Genomic DNA, 16,207 nt, shown 5'->3' on the forward strand with positions numbered 1-16,207 from the left:
AAGCACCAGTAAATTGTATAATTTTTGATCAGTGAAAGATTAGTATTTCATTTAGTATCCATTGAAATGCTATTACTTTACACTTTCATATATTTATACAATGTTATGATCAAAAGTGGGACCATTAAGTCTAGATAAAAGGCTTATGATTCTTGGCAGAAATAGTTTAGGGTGTCTCGTGTTCATAAATTCTGCTCCAGAGCCGACCCTTCAGACCACAACAAGCATGAAAGCGCCCTTAAATCACAATTTATGTAACTTGCTTTTTAAGTTTGTATTTCTCTCCAGGTGAAAGCTACACATCACACACACATAAACCACAGTTACCGATAGTCTGCCAGTAAGAGAGATTTGCTCTTTGTGGTCTGCTGAAAGTAATTAAACCAGTAAAGTAATTTTATTTAAATGCAAACTAAAAACCTTGAGGCTTGAGGTTATTTCCCAGCTAAACAGTTGGTCCCTGAGTTGAGTGAGGAATGTGCCTAATAATCTAATAGGCTTATGTGCAGTGACCCATTGTAACTGTATCTCCACTTCCCTCCCAATCTGCGTCTGCTTTGTCTCCTCACCACTTTCTCTGTCGGCCTCCCTGCCAAGTTTCTTTGTTACTTCTTTAAACCTAAGAGGTTGTAACATGAGTGGCGAAACAAGCAGCTGAAAAACCATTGCTGACTTCATTTGTTAAACCGTATTAGCACCAACTTCGCTTCTCTCTCCCAGACGCAAAAACAAACAGTATTTGTGTACAGTATATGTGAGTAGACACAAATTATTCATCTGTTGTGGACCCGCCTTTCACTTCTCCAAATGCCTGACTAACTGCTTAACATCAAGGCAAGTCACGTCTTGCCCTCTCCCCGTTTGTTATCGAAACTCAAAGTTACTTCTGAAAACAAAGTTGATGATTCAGTGGCATTACAATATTTGGTTCAACCTACATAAATTGCGTAAACTGTAGAATATACTGACTGAGAAAATGTACATGCTTGTATTTTATTTTATTTCAGATTTGTTTTTATGTAAAACAGTTACGTTGTACTATGCTCTCAGATAATTTTACCATAAATTGTTCAAACTGGAGTCAATCCAGTTTAGGAGTGGAAAAAAAGTACAGTATACTGCTTGAATTTACCCTACTGAGCCTAAGGGGGGCAGTATCCAACAGAAAGACTGTTTCCAAATAGTGTATCTGTGTTCAGATGTAAGCAGCAGCACTTTTATAGATCAATCGGGCCTGAGAAACTTCTCATAATTCAGTCTGAATGCTCTTTTCAGGTCATTTGAGCGTGACAAAGTAACAGGTCTGTGCTTTTATTTGCTCATAAAAGGAGATATTTAGACCTTGTCCATCCTGTAACTTAGTGATGTACATGAATATAAGAGAATACCAAAATTTACATGGACGTTTTGACAGAAATACCATAATCCACTTACCAGGAGAACAAACATGACAGCAAGAAGATATCATAACAATGGCACAGTCACTTAGATAAAATGGCAATAATTGTCATTTTTAAACCTGAGGTTGTTGCTTCTTGCATTTTGTTTGTGCTTACAAAGCTTGATAATAAGTATGAAAAGCGATTCAGACCTTGTTAGAAGTATGGAGCAAAAAGTGAGACTTGAATGTATGAGTCAGCATACATAATGCTTTGAGGAAAATGTGGTATCTTTTATGTTTTGACCACAAAAATGTCCTAACCGGTACACTAACAGACAGCTGAAAAATTATGTATTCATTCACTTTAAGCCTTTAAACATTTTAGAAATGTTTCACAGACCCTGTTTCCATTTGGCTATTTCAATCCGGACATATGCGATCTGACCACAAGTGGCCAGCAAAAGTACAGGTGGAAACACACCCAAGAAGCATTGAGGTCTGATCTGTTCAGGTCACATAAGGAGGTGGTGGCCTGGCACAAATGTGTCCACATTCGTTTAGTAGTGGAAACACAATGTTATTTCCGACACACATCATCCACAGCAGTGGGAGAGACGCGCTGTGGATCAATAATTCATTAATAATGAATTAATCTAAGGAGCCGAACGTTTCAGGCTGTGAATTAAATTTACAAACTCCAGTGTTCAGACATTTACAAACGTGAAATACGTCAAAGCGTTATATTTGTAACACACGGCGCCTTAATAAGCCTACCTGTAGTTTAAACTCTTCCCATGCACCTGTTTGTCTTGTAGTTTATCTCCTGTAATTTCCGACAAGTCAGACCACAGCTGAGAGGCCCCGCCCACCTTTAATCCACAGCAGCTGAGACACCCTGGAACAATTAATTAATCTGACCCGAATCATTGGGCTTCTGATGTTCAGGTTCCTGTTCTTGTGCTTATTTACTTGTATATTTTCGTGACGTAGCCTGCGTGTTCATTTGTATAAACAGCGGGGGAAGTGAGATCTGACCTCATGTGGTCACCCAGGACGCATGTGGAGACACTCTGCCCAAACTGGCCACATGTGGTCCGATCACGGCCAGGAAGCATATGTCCGCATTGAAATAGCTAAATGGACACAGGGCCTAAGCCACATCAGTCACTCAGCTGTCCTGTGATCCAGCTCCCATCCCTCCTCCTCCTCCTCCTCTCAAAATCAAAACAGAAGTACATGTGCGCAGTCCTCCGTCACGTGTAGAAGAAAGCCCCAACAAAACAGAAGGGATTAAAAAAAAAAATTGTGAACGACAGCCCCGCTCAGCCAATCAGTGACGAGACTCTTGGTAGCAACAAGATAAATACAGCCATTTCGTCCAATCAGAGAGGAGCAGGGGGCGTGGATGAGTTATTGGGTGCACAGTGTATTTACTTCCGTCAATATTTCCAGCACGGCAGGCAGGGGGAACGGGAAGCGGAGGCACAGACAGACGATACAACAAAGGAGTCGCTTGCCTATCAAGGTTTGTTTAACATTTCGTAGTAATGTCCAGCTGGATTATAGCGTTGTTTAGATTCAGCATTTTCTTAATGTCGTGTTTGCATGCGTTGAGCCGACTGACAGCTTTGTATTTTCTTCATTTTTTTTTTTTTTTTTTTAACCGTGGGCAGCATTTGCTAACGCTGTTATTGTCCAAATGCTCAAGGTAGATAAATGCGTCACAGTCGTTGCCAGTTGTGTCATTAGAGCAGTTTGGCTCAGTATGCCATCTTACATCTCTGCGTTCATTCTGTAACAGCTCAACAGCAGCCTTAGTATTGAAAAGGTTTATTAATCTAATGCCCCTCTTGTTTACTTGGTATGCCGTTGAAGTACAGTTGCAGGCTGCAGAGAGAGTCTGAAATCCAAGTAAGGCCATAGTAATTATTTCTCCCTTTAATTACCCCACTACTGAACACCTCCAGGAAAAACGTAAATACCACTGGATTTGTAGTGTGGGTGTGCTTTACTTTGAAAACCCTCTATTTGAAACGATGTCGGCTACTTTGATTTAGGGATACCAGTAAAATGATTATTTTCTCAATTATTTGTTTAGATTTTTGGTCCTTTTAAAATTATATTAAATGCCAACAAGTGGCTTTCAAAGTTAAAGGTGCAGCCTAAAATGTCTTGTCATGTTTTGTCGCGACCAACAGTTAACAATCAAAAGATGTTCAGTTTATTATCACAGAGGACCACAGAAACTAGAACATATTCATATTTAAGAAGCTGGACTTAGAGAAGTTTAGTATTTTTATTATTCTATTAAAATTAAAGTAAAATTTAAATAAAATAATTACTTTATTTATTAAAGCAATTAATCGCTTATTAAAATGGTTGGCCATTAATTTTCTGTCAATCAATTAATTGACTCTTCATTGCAGCTCTACTTTGAAGTCTTTTTCAGAGTCTCTTTCCAGAAGCTCATTTTTAAGTGCTGTCATTTAAAGAACTTGTTCACATGTTCAGAAACAAGTGTCTCTGGTTTCCAGGTTGGATCATCTCTTACTTGGACTAAATGATTGATTGTTTGAATCTTTCATCTTGATTTTGGTGTCCTGTTTTCACTCATCCAGTTTTAAAGACCATTTTGACCTAAATATATTAATTTAAATGCATTTTAACAACTTGGATATATTGTTTAGAATACTGAATTTATACTTCTATTTGAATTTTAAATGCTGAATTAATGGGTCCTTTTAATGGCAATATTTAATAGAGAACAGTTTTCTGTGGCAATACTTAATGTTTAGTACCTAATCTATACGATTAAAATGTTTTTAGCTTTTCTTGGCCTTCATAGAATCCAGAAAATATAAACCTTTTTCTAACAGCAAATGGTTGACACTGCAGGTGTTTGGAGTGGCAGCGGCTCTCTGTGCTCAGTCCCGCCCCCAGCTAAAATGCCTTTCTTGGGCAAGGACTGGAGGTCACCAGGATGGAGCTGGACAAAGACGGAGCACGGCTGGAAGAGGATTGTCTTCTTTGGACATGACTTGGAGGACAACAATAGAGAGATAGACTTGAAAGAGTAAGATCATAACTTCTTCACCTTTGTCACCTGTCTGCCTTTAATGACCCTGTTAAACCAGTGCCGTCTATGTCAATTACATGTTTCATCTGTTAGTGATTTACCAGATCAGATTAAACTTCACTGAAATCATGCAAGATTTTAAAATACATTTGGTTCTTTGCACACAAATGTTACATGCATTTAAGTATAAAACTACTACTTTCCGTTGTCATCAGTCTCCTGCTCTCTCTTTGATGAAGCTCTTAGATTATTTTTTCCATTTAATCTGTCTCTCTGTTTAACAGTGAGGACTGCTTTAACCTTTAGGTTTATTGACTACTTTATGGACCACTGTAAAAAGAACAGAGTAAGCAATAAATCTAAACATGGCAGGTTGCTTTTGTCGCACTTTAAAAAAATGTAAACTACATTTGGCCTTTTTAGACTCATTGCTTTTGATAGTCATAACGACATGTAACATTACAGCAATGTTTTCCTCTCGGGGAATTTGTGCTTATTCTTTGGTAGTATTACAATTTGACAACTACAATATTTAAGTTGATTAAAATAATACTGTTTATTTTGTATTGTTCTGTCTTACTAAACCAATGTAGCCACAAGTAGCTTAGATCTTATTAGCCCTTCAACTCTGTTTAAAAGTGGACTGACTGCGAGGGCTAAATGTTGACTTGAACGTCAGACACTGGCGAGCTTGCGCAAAAAACCCTCAAAAATATTTTAAGAGAATTTTTCCCATTCTTAAACAGAAGACACTGGAGAGTTGGCAGGAAATTATGGGCTAGAGATGGGGTAGGACAAAGTAACAAAGGCATTATGTTTTGATTACACAGTCATTATTTCAAACCCCTGGGCCAACAGTATGCTCCATCTGTTATGTTTTGACTGCAGATCATCTGATATTGCAGGTCATGGATTGCAGTTGTTTACTGTTATTGATGTATTTGTCTGAGCCATAGCATGTGTCAATGACTGGCTGCGAATCAAATGTCCTTCAGGATAATAATGATGATTAACAAATGTAAGTGTTTCCAATGAACTGTGGGGAAAAGAGTCAGTATATGATAACAGTGGTTCTCAGCCAAATTTCAACACGACAATTACAATTACAAAAAGGCCAGCTGTCACTGTCAGAGAAAATCATTGAGCCAACTCTTATCAGGGCCATAGCAGAAAGTCTCCGATGAGGTGATTTGCACAGTTTCAGCCTGTTGTTGCCAGAGGGGAATCATGGCAACAGGCAGAGTTGAGTGCATCGAGGGTTGGGTTGAGACACTTGAGGGTCATTTTACATGAGAACAAAATTGTCTCCTCCGCACCCTGTTAGAGCAAAGATTCAAATGAATTGACATGAGTGGACACGAGTATCTGAGCTATGATTGTTTTTTTGCTTGCGTGAGCATCATATCCCGATTTCAGAAACCCGGATAACCTCTAGATAAGGGTATTTGGGTCGGGTGTTTTTTATATGTTTGATCTGAGTTACATTTGTTCTGAAGCTTTTACCTCAAAGTAATGCACACGTATACAAACTGGTAACTTGGTAAAACTGACTTGACCTGTAAATGCCTGTGTGATGATTGAAAGCTAAGATTCCCAAATATCGGCTGTATGATTCACTGACAAACCCTGTGGTGTTACATTAGAATAGAATGAGTAAAATACTGTGTACAAAGTTAGGTTTTTGTACTAATAAAGCATCAGAAAAAAGGTTAATACTTGATGTCCTTACTAAATACAATTTCCAAAGACGATAGAGGGTACAACCTCGCAATCTACGCATGCTGGGACACTAGAGAGTAAGCCTTTAGATAAGTAAAACTTGCAACAGGGTTAGTGTACAAAGATCAGCACACAGCGTAACTTCATGTATCCGTTTCCTTGAGTTACTTTTGAATATTTCCAAGTGGTGCGACACATTAATTCTATCTCGGAAGTGTTCGCTTTAAGTTGTGTGATGACTATTTTAACATACCAGTTATTCTGACAGAAGTGCTCTAAAAATAACTTCCAAGTTCAAACAATGCCTCGAGGGGTTTTAAAATACAATGCGTCACAAAGGCGTTTAGTGTGTTGAAATGACAACTATTTGTTGTGAGCAGCGGAACCAAAAACAAAAATTGCCAAGCTATTTCAATCTTCCTGGTCTGTATTACATGCTGTGCCTGTGGGCAGACTGTGTTGCCTCCCAGCAGGAGAGTTCGTCTTGTTATCTGCAGGAAGCATGTACTGTTTTGACGCATGCCAACTGGCTGAGTGGTTGCATGAATGGAAAAACAGGAGGGGGGGGTTCTTTTTCTTCATCCATACTTTCTCTTCTATTTGGCTGCTCCTGTTTCAAACACTGTGTTTTGGTGTGTGTGTGTTGCAGTGAGCCTTAGGGTTTGCATCATTTGCACTGTAAAGCGCTTAGCAGTCTTAACTCGGCATGTCTTTTGGCTTTTTGTATTTTTATGACTCTCACTCTCTTTTAAAATTCAAATGCATTGCACATTTTATTTTTCAGAGATTTTTAAAAATGTAGAAATATGTGGTGTGAATAGTTGTATTCAAAATTTACAATTTATTTAGTTTGGGACTACATACATGCAGACTTTAGGTTTGCCAAGAAATGGTCTTTTACAAAAGACATATTATAAGTGGCAAAATTTGATAAATACAACAAACATTTAGTCAAAGAGGCTTTTTAATAAAACATTTTTCTCAAGTCTCTAAAATCAAAATCTAGAATAATTTAAAAAGCATAACCAACAAATATCAAAACTATTCAGTAACAGCCTCTTTCCTCATTAAGGAGAAATAGACACATTATGGCTTATTTGTCTCGTAAGAGCTGTTGATATGCAGGGCATTATTTTTATAAGGAAGCCTCACAGTTTGACTGGTGTCTTGCTGGCACTGACAGGGTTATGGGTGGAACCTCAGCAGCAGTTGGTGACATCTCCCTCAGGTCACAGTGTGGCCTATTCTGTTGATCAGCCCACTAACACTACCTCACAGTACCACATTAGCATGTCAGCAGTGTTTTCAACAAAAAGGCGAAGGACACGGCATCGGACAATAACTAATGACATCACCTCCTCAAATTGGCTGCTCTCCAAATGCAATCTCGATCAGAAAGACCAGTGACTTCATGCAAGAGAGGTATGTTTGCCAGACCAACAGATCTAGGCCAGAAAGAAACTGCTGACATGGTACAAAGTGTTACAGAAGTAATTTAGATCGTGGAAGTCTGGATGTAAACAAACCTCTGTCACTTGTTATCTGCAAACACTCAAGTGTGGGTTGGGAAGTTGCGTGTCAACTAAGTGTTTAACGTCTGTTCTGTGACAGATAATGCAGATTATTCAGTAATCCTGTACTTATTAAAGCTTTTAATGAATGTATCTACCAACTCTGAAAGAAGTAAAACAGCTAAATGTCAGCCTCATTCTGTTGTCTACTCTGTTTTTTCCTCAAAGGTCACCTATTTCAGGATTTCGTTTTAATGTCCACAAATCCTTTTGAACTGTGTCGCTGCTGTGTGATGTCATTTCCTGGCCCTGTGGAGGCTGATGCGCCGCATGCAACCTGTGTGAAAACAGCTACGCTATTGCATTCCTCACTTGTAAATCACTGTGACAGATTACTGTACTTGCATGTGTGGTTGTGTGTATGCCAGTATAAATGGATAGAGACAAGGGTATTACTGTACAGCTCATTCACCCTGGTCAGTTGACTTCACAGTCAAACAAACAAAGACATGTCTTCACTTACGCTGGAGAAAAAGTGAATTAGTTTCTTTGTCCAGTAGCAAACGTGTGAAATTGCACATTGTGACTGATAATTTGGGTGAAGTAAATATCTCCTCCAGCTTCTGAATGTGTATGTTACATTTGAATAAATAGCCTGTTGCATGTACAGTTTGTTGTAGCGCTTAAAAGACAGTTTGCAGTTTTTTTGCTACTGTCGTCTCAGTTATTCTCTGAAACAGCAAAGCCTTAGCGATTCTTCAGCCAATTGAAAGTAGAACTTTGTTATGGTGCAGGTTCCAGATATTCCTTTTCTTTGGAGCAAACTCCTGAAGGTCTCTTAGAACCACTTCTGAAATCAAACTTAGTGCTATAGTCAATCTGAATGGCCTCATGAAGTGAAAAGTCCCCGGTCATACAGAGAGGGATAGTTGTGATATTGTTGACAGACAGGGATAACAGCATAGGATCCAGTCCTTGTTTCTGCACGAGCCTCGTGGTTGGTTGTGACTGCACCTAACAATTATTTATACATCAATGTTTGTCTAGAATAATTGAAAAGAGGGAAATGTACCCACTATCCACTGAGTCTTCTTAGCCCTAGGATGCACACTCAAATTAGTTGTCTGTCCAAACAACACTGAAAACCTAAAGATGTTCCGTTTGTCGCCAAATAGACAAAGAACATAACAAAACCTCCACATCGGAGGAGGTGGACGCAGCTGGTGTTCGATATGTTTCTGGAAAGAAGGAACAGAAAAGTTTTAAACAATACCAAAATGGTTGTTGATTATTTTTTTTGTTGACTAGATGCATTTTCTTAGGGTATATTTGCCAATCAGCGAACCAAAATATTCTCCTAGTTGATAGAGTTGCAGTCAGGTGCTCAGTTTTAGCCTATGGATTATTAATGCATGGAGAATCAATTATTAGCCCAGTTCAGTAGAGAATATGTAATAATAGAGGAATAGATCACAGTTCCAGTTTCATTTCAATTTTCGTCATTTGATTGATTGCCTTTCTGACTGTGCAAGTGGTCTGGAAAAGGACTCAACTTTCCTCGCTCATTAAACACTTTTATTTTCATTTCTGTTTAGGCAGGGTAAATGTAAGGTATCACAAATAAGACAGTTTATTGGCTTTGTAGATGTTACCTCATACAAAGAGAGCAAACAGACTGCTAATATAGTCATTGTTTGCAGGTCACCAACCAATTTAGTTTGTCAGAGGATGTGTTAACTACAATTTAGACATATAAAAGGGGAAATGCAATTATTTTTTAAATTAGAAGTTTTATTTTGTTGGAGTAGATGCAAAGAGTTGAGAATATATATTCTCAACTCTTTGCATCTATCTAAGAACTACACAAAGAAAACAAGTTCTTTTCACAACATTTAATCTGATTTTGAAGGCATTTTTATGCAATATAAATATTAAGAAATGTCCACATATCTTCACAAACACAAACCCATTTGTATTTCTGTTGGAGTTGAGCCTTTTCAAGCAATCACTGCCAGCATATGTCAAGCTGCTGTCAGTGGCCAGAACGTTAAGATCTATGTTATCAGAAATAACAAAACCACAGATCCAAAAATCTGCCAGAAATAACAGAGATTCGATAGACTTCTTAATGTTTTGAGATCTCTATCTGACAACATTTTTCAACTGCTGTCTGAGAAAAGACTGAGGATTCTGTCTCCTGGACTCTTGATATGTGTCTGCCATCTGCAGTGTTTCCTTTACCATGGCAGACAGTATGAATCATTATAATTTCACATCTTGGTTATTCTGGCTCCCTTTACATCTGTTTTAAACTGCATACGTATAATCAGTCAATAATGCCAAAAGTGTTTTGATCACAAGAAAGAAATTTGCATTTACTTTCTATTTAGTTTCTACTCTTTGGTTATATGTTCCACCTAACTCAAATTTACTGTCCATGTTAACCACACAATCATCATGCCATGTAACACGGAGACATACAGGAAAGTAAATAGTCAACAGTAAATAAGTAGTAAACGGTGAGTTTCTTCAGGGCGCCACAGCACAGACTCTTTACGGTGGTTTGTAACTACATGACTGGTCAAAGTTGTATGCAGTGTTATTAGTACATAACAAACATGCTTCCTCTGTCTGAACAGGCTCTGCAGTGACAACAATGCTAATCTGTTTGTTGGAGATGTGTGCGAGCTCGCCACGACAAAGAGGAAAAAGGACTTCTACAACAATAACACCAAATCGCAGTGTGAGTGTCAGCAACACATAATACCTGTTTTGGCTTGTTGAAGACTTTGCAGTATGAAAATTACAAAGATCTGTGAGAGATTATGAGACAGGAGGAAAACTCAGGGTTTTAGGAAAGGTTGTGTTGCAAATGTGGCCTTTAAAATTGATTTAAGTGTTCTGCATCTGCAAAATTTGTCAAGTAAATAAGTTAATTTCCCCCTCTTGTATATTTGTGTAGGATTTGAAGAGATTTACCTCACTTTATCTGAATACTAAGAACACTATAATCCACTGTAAAAATATAACAAACTAAAAACTTAAACATTTACACTTCTAATACACAGCTGTAACAAAATTGAACTTCACAAATGTACATTTTTTCCCTTTTTCAGTTGTTTTCAGGGATAAATGGATTTACGTGCAGAAAGGAAGCACAAAAGAAGTGAGTGCTGAAACTTTTATTATAATTTTAATATTGCTGTTGATGAAAAATAGCAGTGTATTTGTAGCAGTGTATAAACAACTGTTTGTGTGTATTTTCTCGTGTACCTACAGCGACATGGATACTGCACGCTTGGTGAAGCTCTCAACCGTCTAGACTTTTCCAGTGCCATTCAGGACTTGAGAAGATTCAACTATGTTGCAAAGGTGAGCAACGATGATCACACATGATGTTGAAGAGACCTTTTTTTCATATGTACAAGTCCAAGTGACTCTGCTTCTTACTCTCGTACTCGTTCTGTCACCCTCAGCTTTTTCAGCTCATAGCCAGGTCGCAGCTGACGTCTTTGAGTGGAGCTGCCCAGAAAAACTATTTCAACATTCTGGAGAAGATTGTACGAAAGGGTAAGGAGACCGGGCACGCAGACAAAGGACTTGTTAAGTGTTCCCTCATTATAGGGTGTGTTGTAAAGGACACATCCAGATTGAATTTTTTAGTAAAATAGTGCCTTTAAAATAATTTTTTTGTATAATTAGGCCTCCTGTATATCTTACAAACAAATATTGTTTTAATTACCATTAGTTTTCTATATGTATTTTTCATACACATAGTAATAGGTGTTAACGGTGGTTTAATGGAGGAGCTTGATCTAGTGGCAACATGGAAAAAGAGATTTGTTGTTACCTCTAAATAAGACACTGACTTTTTTAAACGTTTGCTGTCCTGTAGCTTCAAATGTTAAGTTATTTATTTTTGTGTTTCCATTTTCTTTATTTCTTTATCATTTGGACTGTAGTACTTGAGGACCACTACAATCCACGCCTTGTCAAGGAGCTTCTGCAGGACTTGAGCTCCACACTGCACAGTCTGACGATCCACGTTGGCAGGTGTGTTCTGGTGGGCAACGTCAACATCTGGTTGTACCGTCTGGAGACCATTGTTAAATGGCAGCAGGAGCTCAACAACCTGCAGATCCCCAAGGTAGAAACCAGATTGGTGTTTTTGGATGTCTATCTCAAAACTTTCTTCAATATTCTTTGAGCCTCCGGGTTCAGTTTGAGCTGCCTGCTTGTCCGTGTGACATTTTAAAAGGCTAAAAAATCGGACAGATTTTATGGTCACAAGTGCAGTTGTTACTGGATGTATCTACTGACTTCTGGAAGGAATATGGAAGGAGAAGTATTAACAAATAATCTGGAACTGCTTATTCAGTGCTCCAGCGAACATGAATTGTAAAGAATAATGTAAAAAAATATATATTTTTTTTGCATTATGTTCCTTTTCCTGCACAGTCCTGCTCTAACAAAAAATTTTTGTGTGTGATTATTGTTTCTTCAGCAAATGTGCACTGGTATGTCATTCAATGAATTGCCACTACACATGCAGAGCAAGATCCTCTATAAGTTATCGGATGCCTGTGACATCATTAACCTGGGACAGGCCACGCCTACATTGTACTGCCTCAGTGAGAACAAGACACTGTGGAAGAAACTCTGCCACTTTCACTTCTCTGACAAACCGGTGAGACAGCAACATATTTCATCTGCAGAGCTGAATCTGTGATTTAAATGATTAGTCATTTTAATTAACAAGAATATATATACTTAAAAATTACAAGTAGTCGATGGTTAAGTGTTCAAACAGATGGCTGCCGAAAAACAAGAAAGATGATCCTCTAATAACCACTAGAGGGCAGCGTTAGCACAGTTTTCTCACAGCTCACTATGATCTACCTCATACTCTCTCTTACACACAAACATACACACACACACACACACACACACACACACACACACACACACACACACACACACACTATCTCCCATATATCATAAAAACACCCACTCTGGATTGGTGTTAACGAGGAATTGTCCTTGATTATAACTAATTACACTTGGTTACAGTTTTAATTATATCCACGTGCCCTGTGTTTTCAATGGTTGTTAAATGTTTCTTCTCATCTGTGTGTGTGTGTGTGTGTGTGTGTGTGTGTGTGTGTGTGTGTGTGTGTGTGTGTGTGTTTCTGTGTCCAATACATATATGCAGTTCTGTAGGAATTTGGTCTTAACCAAGAGTGACAACGTGGACTGGAAGCTGATGTACTTCACGCTGCAGAAACACTACCCCGTAAAGGAGCAGTACGGTGACACGTTACACTTCTGCAGACACTGTAGCATCCTCTTCTGGAAGGTAAACAAGACAATCCAACACACCCACAGCTACGTTTACACATGTCATTTACACAACACCACCTGATGAACGGGTACTGTGAGTCAGACTGCACCTAGATTACCAGTTTGCATACAACAAAATATGTAGCAGTAATTTAAGTAGTTGGTTTAGGTTCTGCTTTTATTTCCTGCCCTGAAAAACTAAAGTCGGCTGCAACTTAGTGTGTGAAGTAAATTAAACCTGTGCTTTTTAAAGATGTTTCTCACAAACCTGATGTCTATTAAAATGTTTACATTTTTTACCACGGAGGGAAGAGAAAAGTCTCAGAGACACTTTGATCCAATTACACAGCCTTTATTAAAAGGACTGTTGGTCTGTGAAGTGTTAAATTGTCATTAAACAGTCATCCTTATATTTCTAATCTTTGGCTTTCCAGAGTAAAACAAAAGCCATGGTGTTCCTTTTCTACTGAAAAATTCACACAGAAGCACACATGAGCACTGCTGGTGATGTTAATCCCTGTGGTGCACCAGTACAATGGATTTTATGAACTCATGACTTGTTTTCATTCAGTCTCTCCTGAGACGTGAACTTTAACCACGTGAAGGACAAAGATCATGCTTTTCAGAGTTTGAGTTCATAACTTCTGGGGTCGACTGTATGCACAGAAACTAACAGTGTTTTGAGTATAAACTGTTTCTGTAGTTCTGTAGTTCCCTCCCTTTGTGCCCTTATTTACTCCCCACAAACTCATTATTATCCTCCTTGCCTGGGTCCCTGTATTGGTTAACCCCTGCCTTCTCTGCATCTCTTTCCCTGCTTGGCTCCCGTCCGTCCTGCCTCTCCTCCTGGTTCCCCTTCTCCCTGATTCCTTAAGGATCGCCATCTGGCTTTGTTATTCAAGGTACTTTCTGGCCCATGATGCCTTTCTTTTTCTTCATTTGCCTGCTTGTATCGTTTCCCTAAATTTATCATCAACTTCCATGAGTTGAGCTTTGTCTTGTGCTGTTTTCTGTTTCATTTGATGTCATGGTGTTTACTAAGCAGTGGCGTTCTTTCTGCTGACTCACAAATATTTTAACAAATGTCTCTCTCTGTATGCCGATGTCCAGGACTGGTTTGAACCAGCTGTTTGTAAACCCCTCACTAAATTTGTGTGAAATCATTAGCTAATTAAAAAAAACAAAAAAAACAAACTTGTACTTAGCTGACGGTTGTTGTTTTTTTACTTTATAAATGTAGTCCAACCTTTTTAGCTTAAATTTCTGCAAGCTGTTATTTTGGTATATCCAGATCAAATCTGTGATGATGTTAGTTGATTCAGGTTAGTTTAGACACTTAATGTCAATGTTTAATAGTGGAGACTTTATGCTTTTACATCATTTGCACCATTACAGTTTACGTCATTTATAATCTATATTTCAACTGTCAGATCAGATATAGTGACTATATTGCGTATTACCTGCTGCACCCACTCTAAACGGGCCGTACATTAATACCAGGTGTAAAAGTTGTGGTTCATCAACTGATGTACATGTTAAAGCAGATAAAACCAATACTGTTTTATTAACAAATTATGACATTGTCTGCAAAAGGTCACAAAACAATTTTCCATCCGACACTGCAGTTCCCCTCAGCTCTCCAAAGGTTGTCTCGCAGTCTCACTGCTCACATGCATGTTGTTCTCAGTCACAGCTGGCAAAGTTGTTTTTTTTAGATAAAGAAAGCTGTAGCTGTATAGAAAGCCATACGAGCCAACCCTATGCAACCGACTGAGGCCCAAAAAGCCCGAGTTAAAGTTAGCAACTAGGTGGTAAACACAGTCATCCCGATGTAATCAGTTTAAATTCAGTAATGTTTAAATGCTTGCATCATAACTACACTAGGTTCTCTTTGCCAAGTCGTAGGTTTCCTGGTCTCCCATCTTTCTAATAACTTGGCTGCTGACTCTCTTCCAGGATTTTGGCCACCCGTGCACTGCCAACGATCCAGACAGCTGCCTGATGCCCATCTCTCCGCAGCACTTTATCGACCTCTTCAAGTTCTAACCCCCCACCGCCCCCCCCACCCCGTCGTTCTTCAACCGACGCGTCTGTTTACCCTCGTTCTCACAACGGGAGCGTGTGCGAGACCTCGATGTCGTTTACCCAAATACAAAGGGCTTCAACTGAAAGAAACGTTTTTTATGTCTTTACTTCCTTGCGCACAAATAATTCCATAAGACATCGGTGAGACGAAGTGTATATGTTTGTTGATTTAAAGAATGTTGGGTGGGTGACAGTAAACGCCTACTCCTGACAGAGGGAACAAAAAATATGATGTAAATCCAATATGAATATTTTGAAAAGACTAATATGTAAAACAAGTTTTAGCATGTTTATGGTTTGTAAGTGATGGTAGGTAATATGTAATGCGTTTTTAAAGAAAATGGTAAAAGGGTGAATATTTACAGCGAGGCGGGAAAAGACGACTTGTGTGAATTATTTATTTAATGGGGTCAAACTGCTTTTTGCTCTGTTTCGTTTTGGTAGCATTTTTCTGCAATAACTGCATGATATGTTTGAGTCTCTGTTTACAATACTGTATGTTGTCCTTTGTGAATTCCTGATGTGCTCTGTGTACATTGGAAGTGTTGACACGAAAAGAAAAAAAAAAATGATGAAAAGCTCCATTAGCTGTACAAGTTTTTTTTACTTTTGTCAGAACTGTCAAGTGACAGAGAGAGGAAATGCAAAACATTATTTATGGGGGAAAAAAAACAACTTTTGTATTCTTCTTCCAACTTTTGTATTTTCCCTTTACCATTCCAATACTCTTGATGGTACTATTATGACTTTTATGGGGCAGGAACTAGCTATACAATGATTAAATATTTCTAAAAACCTGTTTCTATTCATTATTTCTCCCTTTGTTTCCTGTATAAATGCCCTTTTTTTTTTTAGACTTGATCTAAACATAGGTTCAACACCTTGTATTTGATACTAATGTGTTTACACCAAAAACAGCAAGGAAAAGTTGTTTGTCACACACAGGACAAAATTTCATAATCTTTTCTAAAGGATTTGCAATGGGAGCTTAGAGTAACGCAAGGAAATTTCATACAGTAACAAAAAATGGATCATCACAACCTTGTAGAAATGTACTATAGATTAGGATAGAGAGGCAAGCTATTATTTACAGAC

The 16,207-nt window shown here is 38.4% G+C and overlaps 1 protein-coding gene across 2 annotated transcripts; it reads left to right on the forward strand.

Annotated features, from left to right (window-relative positions):
* The first annotated feature begins 2,816 nt into the window (after nucleotides 1-2,816).
* On the forward strand, nucleotides 2,817-15,911 carry fbxo25 (F-box protein 25). Of its 2 annotated transcripts, XM_069158244.1 has the most exons (11): nucleotides 2,817-2,906; nucleotides 4,277-4,454; nucleotides 10,327-10,430; nucleotides 10,804-10,853; nucleotides 10,967-11,059; nucleotides 11,164-11,257; nucleotides 11,650-11,834; nucleotides 12,192-12,374; nucleotides 12,900-13,043; nucleotides 13,903-13,929; nucleotides 14,984-15,911. In XM_069158244.1, the coding sequence occupies exons 2-11, from the start codon at nucleotides 4,327-4,329 to the stop codon at nucleotides 15,071-15,073; spliced, it is 1,098 nt and encodes a 365-aa protein (XP_069014345.1). In that variant the 5' UTR covers nucleotides 2,817-2,906; nucleotides 4,277-4,326; the 3' UTR covers nucleotides 15,074-15,911. The 2 variants fall into 2 exon arrangements, with proteins under 2 accessions (XP_069014345.1, XP_069014346.1); XM_069158245.1 differs by lacking the exon at nucleotides 13,903-13,929.
* Nucleotides 15,912-16,207: the final 296 nt, after the last annotated feature.

Source organism: Embiotoca jacksoni, unplaced genomic scaffold (assembly GCF_022577435.1).
Source record: "Embiotoca jacksoni isolate LCO1_2020_lvr unplaced genomic scaffold, fEmbJac1.0.p SCAF_23, whole genome shotgun sequence".
NCBI classification, from domain to species: domain Eukaryota; kingdom Metazoa; phylum Chordata; class Actinopteri; family Embiotocidae; genus Embiotoca; species Embiotoca jacksoni.

Coding starts and splice junctions, on each gene's coding strand:
- fbxo25 (XM_069158244.1), top strand. CDS start 4,327: ATGCCTTTCTTGGGCAAGGACTGGAGGTCACCAGGATGGAGCTGGACA. Junction 4,455..10,326: donor AGAGAGATAGACTTGAAAGA/GTAAGATCATAA, acceptor CTGTCTGAACAG/GCTCTGCAGTGACAACAATG. Junction 10,854..10,966: donor AGAAAGGAAGCACAAAAGAA/GTGAGTGCTGAA, acceptor GTGTACCTACAG/CGACATGGATACTGCACGCT.